This window comes from Cajanus cajan, chromosome 6 (genome assembly GCF_000230855.2).
Source record: "Cajanus cajan strain Asha chromosome 6, NIPB_CcT2T_4, whole genome shotgun sequence".
Classification (NCBI taxonomy): domain Eukaryota; kingdom Viridiplantae; phylum Streptophyta; class Magnoliopsida; order Fabales; family Fabaceae; genus Cajanus; species Cajanus cajan.
The window spans coordinates 65,177,734-65,193,525 of NC_138522.1; the positions used below are offsets into that span (position 1 = coordinate 65,177,734).

The 15,792-nt window shown below is 29.5% G+C and overlaps 2 protein-coding genes across 2 annotated transcripts; both read left to right on the top strand.

Moving 5' to 3' along the window:
* The first annotated feature begins 2,680 nt into the window (after nucleotides 1–2,680).
* On the top strand, nucleotides 2,681–3,400 carry LOC109797365 (histone H2AX). Its single transcript, XM_020357384.3, has 2 exons — nucleotides 2,681–2,951; nucleotides 3,075–3,400. Exons 1-2 carry the CDS (start codon nucleotides 2,742–2,744, stop codon nucleotides 3,294–3,296), a joined length of 432 nt encoding a protein of 143 aa, XP_020212973.1. The 5' UTR covers nucleotides 2,681–2,741; the 3' UTR covers nucleotides 3,297–3,400.
* Nucleotides 3,401–5,626: 2,226 nt separating this feature from the next.
* LOC109796361 (pentatricopeptide repeat-containing protein At2g22410, mitochondrial) lies at nucleotides 5,627–8,522 on the top strand. Its single transcript, XM_020356037.3, has one exon. It carries the CDS (start codon nucleotides 5,735–5,737, stop codon nucleotides 7,736–7,738), a length of 2,004 nt encoding a protein of 667 aa, XP_020211626.2. The 5' UTR covers nucleotides 5,627–5,734; the 3' UTR covers nucleotides 7,739–8,522.
* Nucleotides 8,523–15,792: the final 7,270 nt, after the last annotated feature.

The window sequence follows — 15,792 nt, forward strand, 5'->3', positions numbered from 1 at the left end:
GTTCTGGTGAAAATTCTCATGCCCCCCAGGATTTTCCATCTGATTTAGATTTCCACTCATGGCTCTCGAAGGTGACCCCTCTCCTAATTTATCTCCAATTTTATTTATCAATTCATACAGAGGAGTCATAATATTATGCATTTGTGTCGACAACAAATTGACCATGTCATGATTACTGTGGTCCATTTGTTGTCGAAGAGCCATCATGGCTTGGTTACTAATACTCGTAGGTACATAACTCCCTGGTCGAATCAAAGAACCCTCCTGACTTGTTCCTATATGCTGATACGGGTCTTGCATAACAAAACCCATGCCATTCGGCCCAGGATTATATCCCTGTGAGGATACATGCATTTGTGAATTGGGTCTTATTAACGGTATTGGCATTTCAACATGCACAGGTTGGGTATTTCGCCAATTCTGTGGCATACCCCAGGGATATTCCCTAGTGACATTCGTTAGTTCTTGAGTAACATTTGTTTGCCTAGCTGTGTTTTCGAGTAACACAGGGGATGAAGACGTTGCCCCCCTGGTCACGTTAATCACATTATCAGGATTAGAATTTGCTTGTTCTACATCTACGTGATTATTGTCGTTTGTTTCTCTCCTATTGCTAGCATTAGATGTAGACATAGTTCTTCCATTCCTAAGTCTCATACAACACGTGCACCTAAAACTAGTCCAATTATGTGCAATTTCAACGGGTCCCACCGGGCGTGCCAATTTGTTTACAGTCGAATCAAGTTTTATGGGCTCTTTTTATTTAGACTAGCACGAAAAACGTTTCAATTTAGATATGTGATGTTTCTGAGTTTTAGTCTTGTAAAACGAGAAGAGGAGTAGTAGGAAGATTTAGTGATTACTTGTTTATAAAGATTCTTCAATAATTAACAAGCAATAAATTCCAGACATATAAATGTAAAGATGAACAAAATGAATAATTGAGATATTTGCAATACAAATCATGGTTCAACTTACATAACGTTCCAGAATTACAATGCTGAAGTAATATAACTACGTGGGTTTAAACGAGATAAATTAAGAAAACTACGCTAATTCTACTCCTAAAAAGCAAAGAAAAGTGGTCAAGAAATTGATACCCAGCAGATGCGTGCACGAAAGCCATATGCGCAGGCAGAGAGTGCTTACAGAAATGTGAGTATGAAATTTCCGACCTCTGTAAAGGTCCGTAATCGTTGTATTTATAGAGCAATCAAGAGCGGTTAATTCTGTGCATGTACGCCTCTAACTCATAACCGCTATCCACTATATTTGCTACATGGTCTTGAATTATAACTTCCTTTAACCGTTCTTCCCACGTTTCTTGTTTCTTCGATTGATTTTTTGGTAACTGTTTTGGCTTAACCTCCATGTTCTGAGAGAGTCTCAACTTTTCAACTATTCTTCGAGCAACACTTGCTTTTTCGAGTCCCATAATTTCGAGTGCTCCCACGTCCCACGTGAGATTAGTCACAAGTACTCAGCATGTGTTGATTTTACTTCTCGGGCAGCGCTATCAATCTTTTTGAGTCACATGATTTTCGAGTACGCCATTATTTCATATTTGTACTTTGTAAGCACTCTCTGCCTGTGCATATGGCTTCCGTGCACGCGATTGCTAGGTACTAATTTCTTGACCACATTTCTTTTCTTTTTCTAGGATTAGTGTTCTTTCTTTTAATTTTGTAGTTGTAGGTCTTTAATTGTAATATTGTAACTCGATCATTATGCAAAGTGGACTATAAATTCGTATTGCTAATATATTTATTGTTCATTCTGTTCATTTGAGTATTTATATGCATGAACATTATTACTTGGTAATCATTAATGAATATTTGTAAACAAGTAATTATTAGTCTTTCTACTCCGTTTCTTATTTTTCATAAAGATCAAAAACGTCAAATACCTAAATTGAAACGGTTCTCGTGCTAATTTGAATAAAAAGAATCCATAAACCAATTCCACCACAAACACTAGGAGGGTACACAAACCCTCTTGGTTTACGTGTTATCAAGGCAGAGATATTGATCGGTCAGATTGGCAAATCGGAGATCCAAAAGGTACACAACCTTCTTGACTCGAGCGTTGGTGACGCGTAGAGAAATTGATTTGTCAGGTCGACAAATTGGAGATCTGGAGGGTATAGAAACCAAGTATAGATATTTGAAAAATTTTTTATGTTTAGATTATTTAAAAAATTTGAAGATGGAAGATTTTAAACTATAAATATTTAGGAATTGTAAATTTGACATCTAATAAAAGAATGAAATTATATTGTTTGAGTAGTTTGAAAAATTCGAAATGGAATAAAGTCTACTAAATGCATTTTATTCGATCTCATAAAATCCAAATATTTTAAGAGTCATTATTTATTCATTTGAATTGTTAGGAAGTATCCAACTATTTATTGGTCCAGAAAGAATAACTTTACACGAAGGGTCATCTAATAATAATAATAATAGAAATAGAATAAGTGGGGAGTGGCGAGTGAGGAAAGGGTATTGGCGCAGCGCAGGAGCGGAGAGAGAAGAATTGAAATAATTGGTTTCCCGCTGAAACGCGCAAACTCAAAACTCAAAACTCAAAACTCAAATCGCGAGGCGCTGCCACGCTGGCGATCCGCGATAACACATTTCATCCAATCAGAGTGAATTGCGAGACTCTATATAAAGCAGAACTCCACAGCGAACTCTGCAAGGTGCAAGGTGCAAGGTGCAAGGAAATTGGGTTGAGAATCGAAGATGAGTTCCAGCGAAGCAGTTGGCACCACGAAGAAGGGCGGAAGAGGCAAGCCAAAGACCTCAAAGTCGGTCTCCAGGTCGGCCAAAGCCGGGCTCCAATTCCCCGTCGGCCGTGTCGCTCGTTACCTGAAGGCCGGCCGCTACGCCCAGCGCGTGGGCTCCGGTTCCCCCGTTTACCTCTCTGCAGTTCTGGAATACCTCGCCGCTGAGGTTATTTATTTTCTGGCTTTATTATTATTATTATTATTATTATTATTATTATTATTATTATTATTATTATTATTATTTAATTTATTGTTGTGTTGTGTTTGTGACGTGGTTTTGGGGGTTTAGGTTTTGGAGCTCGCGGGGAACGCTGCGAGGGACAACAAGAAGAGTCGGATCATTCCCAGGCATATTCAGCTTGCGGTGAGGAACGACGAGGAATTGAGCAAGCTTATGGGGTCTGTGACTATTGCAAACGGTGGCGTTTTGCCCAACATTCACCAGAATTTGCTGCCGAAGAAGGCCGGGAAGGGCAAGGGCGAGATCGGATCTGTTAGTCAGGAATTTTAGTTGAATAGGATTGGATTGGATGATGTATAGTCCTTCTATTTCTCTGATTAATTTCTTCTCATCAGACTACCTATCTTATTATATCTCTACTGCTTTTCATCGTCTTTCTTTCGGTGCTTCCTCTCTTATTATCTCAATTCGCCATTATACAAAATTAATGTGTATTTTGTTTTTCTTTTTACCATTATGACATTTTTATGAGTCATGTATATATTATTTCTTATTACAACTTATATGTTAATATCAGTAAAAGTAATAAATTATAATTGTAGGTTTTAAAAGTTGAGAAAGAATGCTTATTTATTGATACTTTTTTCACTGTCTCACATTAACAAGTATATATTCTCTGGTATAATGGAGTTTATATCTTTTCATAAATTTTAATTATTAAAGTATATATAATGTTTTTATAAAAGTTTTAAAATCAATTAAAATATATAATAAACTTATGTCAATATGATTGGTTCTTAATTATGAAACATTGTTGATATCAGTTTTTTTTTATTAGTCTTTGTTGTTTGAAATTTACAAGTCTTTTCAAATTTTAATTTCTTATCAAATTTACAATGTATTTGCTTCACATACATTTTTATTACCTTATTGTTATTAATGTAGTTTAAATCATAGTTTTAAAAAAACCGGACCGGTTCGGTTAAGGTATTTGGTTAGTGGGTTAAAGATTGAACTGGTGGGTTGCTAGTTGAACTGTATGACTCGATTTTTATTTATTTTTATTAAAAAAATATTCATATTAAATATATTTTATACTTATAAATTTTAATAAATTCATATCTTATTTTAAATTCCAATTTTTCTATCTTATTTATAATTATTTTTATTTTATAAAAAATATATAAAAAATTACATGTTAAACTGTATATTAATACAAATTAAAAATATAAATAATATGTACATATATAATATGCTTGCAATTAATATCACAAAATAATATAGGTAATATCTACATATATATTATATTATTAAATATATAATATAAAATTAATAATATACTATAAAAGTTATTTAAGTTGTATGTTATATAAACAAATACATTAGAACAAGTAGTTATTGTTATATTTAATAAGAATCTTTGTTCTTTCATTAAGAGATTCAATTTTCATTATTATTTTTGTGATTTATGGTCCTTTAAAAAAAAAAAAAGTGGTTGAACCGGTTTGACCCACCGGTTCATCGGTTAAATTGTAGAATTGACCGGTTCAATCTGGTTTGAAACGGGTCAACTGCATAATCGATCCAACTTAAGGTTCGGATACGTAATTTTGATCTTTAATTTTTAATTTGATGATATCAAATTTTCAATTTTCTAAAATTTGTAATTTGAATTTTTTAATATATATTCATTAATCATTAAAATTGTAATATTATTTAAGTTATATTACGTTTTTGTTTCTTATTTATATTTTATTCTATCACTTTTATGAAAAATTTGAGTTAAAAAAAATTTAATTTGAATATTATTACATATTAATTATTATGTTACTTATTTATTGTCAAATAATGATGAATAAATTAATATTTAATTGAAAATTGAAAATTATGAACTTTATAAACTTATGAGATTAAAATTAAAAATAAAAGCACCAAAATTTTGGATAATATATTAGAGGGACCGAAATATAGTTTAGTCTAATTTTTTTTAAAATTATAAATTATTTAAAATTTATAATATTTAATAAATTTTAATAATAATAAAAAAATTAAATTATATTTTTAGTCTAGGACTTTACTTTAATATTTTTTTACAGGATTGATTTTAGCTATTTTTTTTAATATTTGAATTAATTTAATCTTTTTAAAATAATTATATTTTTGAATTTTGGAATATGATTTTGATTTTTTTATTAGTTAAAGATGTGAAATTTATTATATTAGATTCATCTAAAATAGTGTAAACTTAATTAATATTTAAAAAAAGTATAAATATAGTAAAAGTCTTGACTGATAAAATACATGTCGTGTAAAAATTCAAATTATGTTTTAAAATAAACATTATATTCATTAATAATATAATTAATTACCTTATTTTTTTTATTTATACTATTAATAACATTTAAAAAAATTATTATTATATTTTATTGTATCTAATATTTAAATGTGATCATTTGATTTTTGTTTTGCAAGTAAAATTATGATTAAAAATATTATTTTATTATACAGAATCGATCAGTAAATACTACAAAAGAATTATATATCTTTATGAATAAAAAAGTATTTCTTATTAATAACAAAATTAATTTTGTAAAATTATTATTTTTATCGATAGATTATTTTTTTGTAAGTATTTATGGAAAAAAATTAGAAAGGCACTTGAGTTGTTATGAGGGCGGGAGGAGCGATACAATATGGTGAGCTCTGAATACAGTAAAAAAGCAAGCCTTATTGATTTTGGAATGTGATAGACTGATAGGTGGTGTCATATGAAAAAACCGCTTCTTCTTGTTCCCCACTCTCTCTGTTCAAATCAATCGCGTTACCATCTTCAACACCGTAAACCTCTCTGCTCTGCGTCGGTTTCCGCAAACCAAACAAAATGGAACTCGAAAACGAACGTGGTGGTCACACACCCAACCCTGGTTGTGATGGAATCGTGTTCCTCCATGCACCAACTGAGGCAGATTCAAGCACGCATGACTCTCACCGGCCTCATCACCCACACCTTCCCCCTCAGCAGACTCCTCGCTTTCTGCGCCCTCGCCGACGCCGGCGACCTCCGCCACGCCCACCGTCTCTTCCGCCGCATCCCCCACCCCAACACCTTCATGTGGAACACCATGATCCGAGCCTACCTCAAAGCCCGAATCCCCACCACCGCCTTCTCCTTCTTCCTCCACATGCTTCAACGAGAAATTCCGTTGGACTCCAAAACCTTCCTTTTCGCGCTCAAGGCCTGCGAGCTCTTTTCGCGGCCCTCCCACGGGGAATCCGTGCATTGCCTCGTTCGGAAGATGGGTTTTGATTCTGAGTTGCTCGCGCGAAATGGGTTGGTGCGATTTTACGCTGAACGTGGTTGGTTGAAACACGCGCGCCAGGTGTTCGACGAAATGTCTGTTAAGGATGTTGTTACTTGGACCATCATGATTGATGGGTATTCGGGTTACGACTTTTCAGATGAGGCTTTGGAGTTGTTTGGTTTGATGCTGGCCGGTGATGTTGAGCCCAATGAAGTCACGTTGATTGCGGTGCTTTCAGCATGCTGTCAGAAGGGTGACCTTGGTATGGGGAAACGCGTTCATGAAATTATGGAGAGGGGAAATGTGAGGTGCTGTTTGAGTTTGCACAATGCTTTGTTGGATATGTATGTGAAATGTGGGAGTTTGATGGCTGCTAGGGAGCTTTTTGACGGAATGGAAACTAGGGATGTTTTCTCGTGGACTAGCATGGTTAATGGGTATGCTAAATGCGGCGACTTGGAGTCTGCGAGGAAGTTTTTCGATCAAACTCCTCGCAAGAATGTGGTCTGCTGGAGTGCGATGATTGCGGGATATTCTCAGAATGACAAACCCGAGGAATCATTAAAATTGTTTCATGAAATGATTGGAGAAGGTTTAGTTCCAGTCGAGCATACCTTAGTGAGTGTGCTCTCTGCCTGTGGCCAGCTGAGTTGCTTGAGTTTGGGTCATTGGATTCATCAATATTTTGTTGATGGTAAAAGAATGCCACTTAGTGTTACTTTGGCAAATGCCATCATAGATATGTATGCTAAATGTGGAAGGATAGATGCAGCCGCGGAAGTCTTCAGTGCAATGTCGGAGAAAAATCTGGTTTCTTGGAATTCTATGATTTCAGGGTATGCTGCCAATGGTCAATCAAAGCAAGCTGTTGAAGTTTTTGATAAGATGAGGAATATGGGATTAAAGCCTGACGATATTACGTTTGTGAGTTTGTTGACAGCTTGCAGTCACGGTGGCTTGGTTTCTGAAGGTCAAGAATACTTTGACACCATGGAAAGAAACTATGTGGTAAAACCCAAAAGGGTACATTATGCTTGCATGATTGATCTACTAGGTAGAACAGGGTTCCTGGAAGAAGCTTACAGATTAATAACAAACATGCCAATGCAACCTTGTGAGGCTGCTTGGGGTGCTCTTCTAAGTGCTTGTAGAATGCATGGTAATGTTGAGCTGGCAAAAATTTCTGCTCTTAATCTTTTAAGCTTGGATCCGGAAGACAGTGGCATTTATGTGCTGCTGGCAAATATTTGTGCTAATGAGAGAAAATGGGGTGATGTAAGAAGGGTGCGGTCTTTGATGAGAGACAAGGGTGTGAAGAAGATTCCTGGTCATAGTTTAATAGAGATAGATGGGGAATTTAAAGAATTTTTGGTGGCAGATGAATCCCACCCTCAATCTGAGGAGATCTATAAAGTATTAGAAGAAATATTTTTGTTGTCAAAATTGGAAGACTTTGCCTGCGAGTTATAGTCTTTAATGTGGACCCATATCTCTCCATGGCATTCCAGTAAATCTTGAAACTCAAAACCTTGTGTTAAGAATTATTTATAATACTTAGAATCGATCTAATGCAAAAGTGGACGGTGAATGGTGCGGTCTCCCGCTATGCCCCATGATGTGCTCGAACTATGAATGAATTGTCTTCTTGCTATCCTACGGGGGCTAGTTACTGCAGCTAATGTTATGCATATATTCCTGTTCACAACTCTGGGAACCTCTCGCAGGTTATTTGGCTTAAACTTCATTCATAATACAGGCATAGAGCAATTAGCTTCTTTTTGCCACCTGGATTATCAGACTAGAAAGTAGAAACCATCTTTTCTTGGAAGTGACTTTCGTAGGAGAATTTGAGAAAGCATTTTCTTGCGGTTGTAGCCATCATTCTTGGCAGAAAGAGTTTACTTGGCTACCGGCTTCGTGCAAGGTCAATTTTCTTCCGAGTGTCTTATTCGTTTAACTGATACGCAAATTTTTTTTTCCATCTTAGAAGATATTCCTACAATCTTTAAGAACCTTTAAGAAACGTGTATAATTGTAAAATCATACATGTAACCGATTATCAGAATAACAATGTTAGGCATACAAAGATGGTGTATTGATTTAATATGTTAAAGACTAATTTAGAATTGAAATTCAAAACTAAAAACTAAAAAAAAAAAAAGGCGACACTGAGAGTTTTACTATTTATAATTTCAAGATAAATTGTAATGTTTATAGTATACATTTTGGGCAAAAATATTTTATTTTATCTAAAGCATTGTCTGATTTCAAACTTTTTAATTAGAAAAATGTCCGGGCATTAGGCTTTGCTGTTTTAGTTTTGATTGGGCTAGGTTTGAATACAAAATATTTTGGGTTGCGCTTGTATTCGTGCTTGTTTTGGTCAATATGTTTTCCATTAAAATTCTTGAGAAAAGAAGGCTATCGAAGCCTCCAAGGTAATGAATCTGGGACCCTGCAAAAGTCCAAACTTGGCCACTATTTAGTATGCTTTGCCATCGGAGCGAATTTAACAATAGGAGATGAATATCAAATAGTTTCATGTATTTTTATTTTTTATTTTTTTATAAATGGGAATTTAAAAGACAAAATGGGATCTAATATTCAATACTTTTCAACACCTGCCATAACAAAAGGTATCACTGAAAAAGAACATGAAGTCGATATATAGATAAATGACACAATAGTTCGCATATGTTTGATTGAAACAATTTACTTTAATTGATTTTGGATAAGAAAGGTACAATAATTAGGAAAAAAAATATTTGTGAGAAAAAGTTAACACTCTAATTATTGTGTTTATTCTTCTTTTCATCCAATATGGTGTTGTGTTAATTCTTCAAAACTATTGAAACATGTTTTAGAGATGACTTTGTATATTTGTTTTGTACAAGAATAAGAGCTAAATATGGAATTATATTTCCTTAATTTGAATCAGCATATTGTTTTTTAAAACAACTTTTTTTTAATATTTTCCTTTAAAAGAATAACATATAGTATTATTTTTAAATTCAAATTTTAATTATATTACCTTCTTAAATCTTAAAGTTTTTCTTTTTAATATATTGTTTACATAAATTAGAATAATTTTCTTGACAGAGTTTTTAAAATTTATTCTTCAATGAAATCATTTTTGAGAGTTTTTGTTCAGTGGAGAAAATTTCTAAATATTTTTCTTAATTTCTTATTTCTTTCAATCTATTATTTTATTTTTATTTCTAAGTTAGATTTTAATACTTTTTTAAAAGAAATTTTTAATAGTTAAAAACCTTACATCACAATTATCATAAATATTAAACATAATTAATATATTAAAATATTTACTAAATTTTGTAATTATAATAAAATTTATATATTAAAAATTATTTATTGATATATATTTTAAATGTATAAAATAAATATTCATCTCATGAACAAACTAAAATATTAATTTTTGAAATATATATACATGAATCATTATACATGCTAATGTTTTAACGTTTTGTATAAAAAAATATATTTTAACTTGTATTTTTAAAATTTACTTGAACTTCAGACATTCATACAATTTACAAAATACTAAAGATTTGTTTGATTTCTTTATTATTTTTAGTTTTAAAAGTTATTTTCAACAACAAAATTTAAAACTTATTTTTCTGAAGAAAAAAATGCTCGATTGACTTATATTTCTACTTTCATCAATTTCACCGACAAAGCAATAAGTGTACACAATTTTTTTTAAGTAAGTATGAGCTTTGTATAGGAAAAAATCGTAGTTGGGAGATGATATTCCACTAAATGGTGAGTCAGGTTCTCAGTTTTTTAACGAAAATTAGTCATTAACAAAATTAATGTATATTTCATACCAATAATACACACATATACTACATCCATTTTTATATATAAGGCCTAAATATATAATTCATCAAAATCAAGATAAATAATTAATATAATTGATAATAATAGATATGTCTTATTTTTATAATTTTTTTTCAATTTCTTTTTATAAATTTTTTTTTATCATAATTGATATTTCTCTTTATATTAACACGTCCTATACTATTTCTCTCTCTTTATTAATGTCAATATATTTTTTAATTAGTTAAAGTGCATGTCTTTCAAAAAAAATTTATATAATTAATATATTTCACAAAATTAAGAAAATATATTTTAACTAGAAATATTTTAGTCTAAAAATAATTCATAAAATAATATAAATGTAATTTTATATAAAAATATAAAAAAAAATTATTTTAAAGTTGAATATTTTAAATAAAAAAAGAAAGTTAATATATTTTCTTTCTTGTACCTCGCTTTCAGAGTCCCAGACGCCTAAAATTTGTTCAGCCCAACGAATCGAACGTGGAACGAATCGTTTCGGATACTCGATCTCTCTAGTCTCTACCACAACTTAAACCTCAATTTCTCCATCTCCTCATGGATTCAATTCACCTTTAGTTTGTGACGTTAAAGATGACCAATTAATTAGGTTTTAATTAGTACTATTTTGAAGATAATCTTGAATTTATCAATTTTCCTTGAGTTTGTAACCTATTTTCAGGTAATGTTCAGCTCAATGACGCTTCTGATAGGGATCGCGAATTATTATGAGCTTGTTGTAAAGATTGGTGGTGGGTTGTTTTGTGTTCTTGCCATTCTTCACACGTCTTGAAAATAATGTTCACCGGTTCATCTATGAAACTAGTTTTTTTTTTTTTTCTTTTCAAAATAGAAATGAAATACATCCTAATCCTAACTAATTTTATAAAATCTTATCTAATGAAGACGATGTGAATAAAATAAGCAGTCTATCAGTTATAGTTTTGCTGCATTTATGACCAGTTTATTAATAAATGAAGTAAAAATTTGGAATGTTTATTAGTGTTAGACATCATTTTTTTCTTAAGAGATATAAGCTGCTTAGTTTCATTATTATTATTTTTTGGTTAATGTGCTTAGTTTCATCGGAAATAACATAATGTAGTTACTAAAATTAATATAATACAACAATACTTTTAAATTTATTAAAATTTCATGTAATTTTAATTGCTATTGATTTAAAGGTTTAGAAAAAAAACCTGAAAAGTTAAAAAATGAAGGGATTAAATTAAAAATTAAAAAATATTTTTTTAAAAATGCCATGAAAATACTTTAATGTTATATTATAAAGGTTCAATGTTAAGATATTAATATGTATATTTTCTTGTACGGAGAGAATATTTTTTCTGTCATTGATTTATATGAATAAAAATAATTTATATAATTAGCAAAAAGAGTGTGATAAGTATCAAAATTTAAGTAAAGACATTTGAGTAAAATGTTGTGAACCACTAGGCATTGGACTATCCAAATGAAGTGCCTTACGCAATACCCTAGAAGGAGAAACGGGCATAAAAAACCAACGCTTATTATATTTCAAGACATTGTGTTAACGTTTGACCTCAAAATGTCCACAATGTGACCAAGACATATATGAAAAAGATTTCAAACTAATTTTCCCCTAAAATATCCAAAACGTCGAATAGTCAATTGTGGCTGCTTGAAAAGTCAATACAGGATTTTTAACAATAACTGAGTAATATTCTTTTAAAATTATTAATATAACATAAGTTTTATATATAAATATATATAACTAATGTAACAGCTCGACTTTTCTATTAAATTATATTTTGTTAATTAATAATTATTATATTTTGTTGTAATTAATTGAGTGATTCTAATAATTATTATATGAATATGTATATATTATAAGATTTTTTAATTAAATAATTTATTATTTTATTAAGAGAGAATTGTTTTTTTAAGAAAAAGTTTTCTAATCAGCTTCTTTTTATGCTCTTTTCACACACACTTGCACGCTTCAGATTTGGGAAATCAAAGTTTAAGAGAAATCACTTTAGGAGTTCATGTTCATCTTCTAACGCTCATCAAGGTAAGAGAAAAGTGGATAATCTCATTCTAGACGTGAGATGTATGTCGGGTAGTGGGATTAACTCCTAACCTCTTTTTTGTTGTCTACTTTGTATGATGGAATTTTTCAATTATTTGTCTTTGTCTTCTCTATTACTTTTTAGCATTCCAATTGGTGTTATTGATATGTATATGCTTTCTTTTTCATGATTGGGTCTGTAATTGTGTATCTTTGGGTTGCCCAGGGGTTCATGTAAGAGTCCTAGGGGTATGTGATGGTTATTGTGTGAGTAGTTAATAAAATTATGTAATTGATATTTGTATTGTTTGTCTTTTAGAATGTTTAAAATGTCTTTTAGAACATTTTTATCGATTAAATTATAATTTGGATAATTATGGTATGAGGTACGAAATTTGCATTTTCTACAAGATGTGTGATTTCTAATATGATGTCGAGCAGGACTTGTTGAACGCCATCAAGTTAGAGAGCAAAGATTGCTCTCAGGGTTGCTCATGTTAAGCGTGAGGTGACCCTTGCTGGATGCCAAAGTTTTAGGAACTTTCCTGTGGTGCTTCTACCGAGCGTGATCTTAGTTACGTTGAGCACCATTCAACCAAAGAGTAACGAGACTCTTTGGTGGTTCAATGTTGGGCACACCATATGTGCCATCGGACATCATGCTACAAGTTTTTTTGTTGTAATTTTAATGCTTATGCTTTTTTTATAATATGTTATTAAATATATTAATCTTTCTAAAAAATAATATTAATTTATATAAGAGAATTAATTATGAAAATAAAATATAAATATAGAGAAATTAGATACTATTTTTATTTATGTATTTCTAAAAAATGAAATAAATAAAAGAGGGAGAAATTGACAATTAGAAAAAAAGATATAACATATTTAAAATAAAAAACAAGTATGTTAGCATGTGTAGTATATGCACATGTTAAATATTTATTATATATAACTAAATTTAAAATAAATTATATATATAAATAAACTTTATGTTTGAATATATAAATCATATATAAAATTTAAGTAAATAGACATTTTTAAATATATAAATCATCTTTTAGATAAATTTAAGTAAAATATTATTTTTATTTTAAAAATAGTAAATTTAATTCATAAAGATTTATGATAAAGAAAAACTGAATTAGATATGAAATTAAAAAATTTTCTAAAAATCATCTCATAAGATAAAAGTATCTAAAATTACTCTCAAGTAATGTAGTCAATCGTGTTTTATATATAGAAGTTCGTACAATACTAAATATCAAATTTTTAATATGATAAAAATATTAAAGTCATAATTATTTGATAAAAATAAACTATGATATATTTATGGACTAAAGTGAGACAATTAAAATTTTAGAGATTATAATAACATTGAGATACAATTTTAGGGGCTAAAATGATGTTAAATTACAATTTCAAGGACAAAAAATAATATTATGTTACAGTTTCAAGGATGAAAATAATATTTTGTTATAATCATATGTCACGTAGCATGTGTCACTCAACATATATATCATATGTATGACACATAGCATTATTGTGTTATGTAAACACTTTTATTTAAAAAAAAATGAAACTTATTTAATGAAGAGACTAAAATAAGTGACATGTTATATTTTTGGTGTTTTTTTAGCTTCATTAGAATCAGAGATTAAATTGAAAATGTATATTTAGAGACTAATTGAACCATTTACTCTTTATTTTAGTATAGATATATGTTATAAAACTATTTTTTTTAATATAAATATACATTTTTTAAGTTTTTTTTTTTACCTTTCTACTTAAAATATTACATTTTTTTTCAAATATTTATGGTATTCATAAATGTACAAAAACTTCATAAATATAGTGTGGTGGGGCTCTTGTGAAGTGCTATGGGGTGGGAGTTCACTTTCTAGGGGTTTTACTTGTGGCTACCAAATTTTGCTTGTCTTCTGTATGTAAGGTAATCACTATCTATCTGGGATCCACTTTCACTTTTGATGATTTTATCTTAATATTTGACTTTAAGTTTATTCAAATTCAAGTTAAAAATATTTTTGTGAATTTTTTTATATAAAAAAACTTTTTATTATTAATAAAAAAAATTAAAAATTATTCTAAACTTACATTCAAATTAACTATTTATCATGTGAATAACTATTGGGATGAGTTAATTTGGCAACATCGGCTTGAAGTGTAAAATTTTTTTATACAAAAGAAGAGTTAAAAGAAACGTCAGAAAAAAAGCTTGTTACGCATTTTTTATACAAAATTTTCTAATATCGTTACCCTCATTTGATTACATAAAAATATATTATACGAATTAATTTAATTCTTGTATATTGAATCTCGCAGTGAATCTTTATGGTAAGTTTTTAACCATAATGACTAATTTTATCCTCTCTTTTTTTCCTCCTATGATGAACATATTAGGCTTTAACTTTCGGGTCTTATTTATTTAGTATACAAAAATAGAGACATATCAATTATCACAACAAAAGATGGCATGAATTCGTGCAACTACAATACAGTAAAATAATATAATCAACAATCACCGTTATTTGTTTTTCTTCTGAAAATTCTTGATTTTTCTGTTTATTCAACTTAATTACAATTCGACCAATCAAAATAGCAACATTGGTCAAATTTTCCTATCAATATTTTTCCTATTTAGTATTTCTGTTTGGGGTGTAACTACTCAATCAAAAAGGTATGTGCACCACACATACCCACCTAATAAAAAGGAAAATGTTTCTTACACATGTACATTATAAAAAGGCTCACATAAGATACTCAACATTATCCATATTGTAAGAAAGCTAATTTTATTTTATCAATAATTCAATATTAGTAAATTGATTTTTATCATTTACGCATAATTTTTTTCTTATATTTCAGTCTGGCAAAAAAAAAAAAAAACAAATTAACTTATTTCTTTTGTTTTCCAAGTCTTTAAAATCACTATCAATTGTAGGCACACACATCTTTTTCTTGGCATCTGTCATTTGATTTTCAAGAACACGATCTTGTGGAACAAAATGTACTTAGAAAAGTAGTAATCTCATGCATTGAATTTCGGAGTTACAATATTAGAAAATAGTTGTTTAAGTAACTGTAGATATTATGTAAAAGAATTTCACTACTAGAAAAATGCTATTTTTTTATAAAAAAATATTCATAAATTTTTTTTGCTAGTTTTCTTGTTATAATAATTTTACAATATTTTTTACAAATTTATTTGTAAAAAATAATTTGCAGATACTTATTACAAATCTTTTTATGAAAAATAATCTATAAGAATTTTTTTTTACAAATTTTGCTACAATTTTAATGATCATAGAAATTTTTTTTCATGGTAAAAATTTGTAGAAAATATTGTAAGAATTTTATTTTATTTCTTGTAGATTTTCTTGTAAAAATAAATTCGTAAATAATGTTTACTAAATGATAAAAAATTTCACAGCTAATTTTTCCTGCAAACTTTCTTACCAATTTTAATCCACGAAAAAAAATGTTTAAATTTATAAATTTAATAATTAAAAGATTTTTAATTAAAAAAATGTTATTTTACTAAATTATTTATAAATATATCATTATAATTGTTTTAATTTTAAATTTAATTAAATTA

Bases quoted from the DNA above. Each gene is read 5' to 3' on its own strand.
- LOC109797365 (XM_020357384.3), top strand. From the start codon at position 2,742: ATGAGTTCCAGCGAAGCAGTTGGCACCACGAAGAAGGGCGGAAGAGGC. The intron at 2,952-3,074 runs GTTATTTATTTT...TTGGGGGTTTAG, and splicing joins TGGAATACCTCGCCGCTGAG to GTTTTGGAGCTCGCGGGGAA.
- LOC109796361 (XM_020356037.3), top strand. From the start codon at position 5,735: ATGAAAAAACCGCTTCTTCTTGTTCCCCACTCTCTCTGTTCAAATCAA.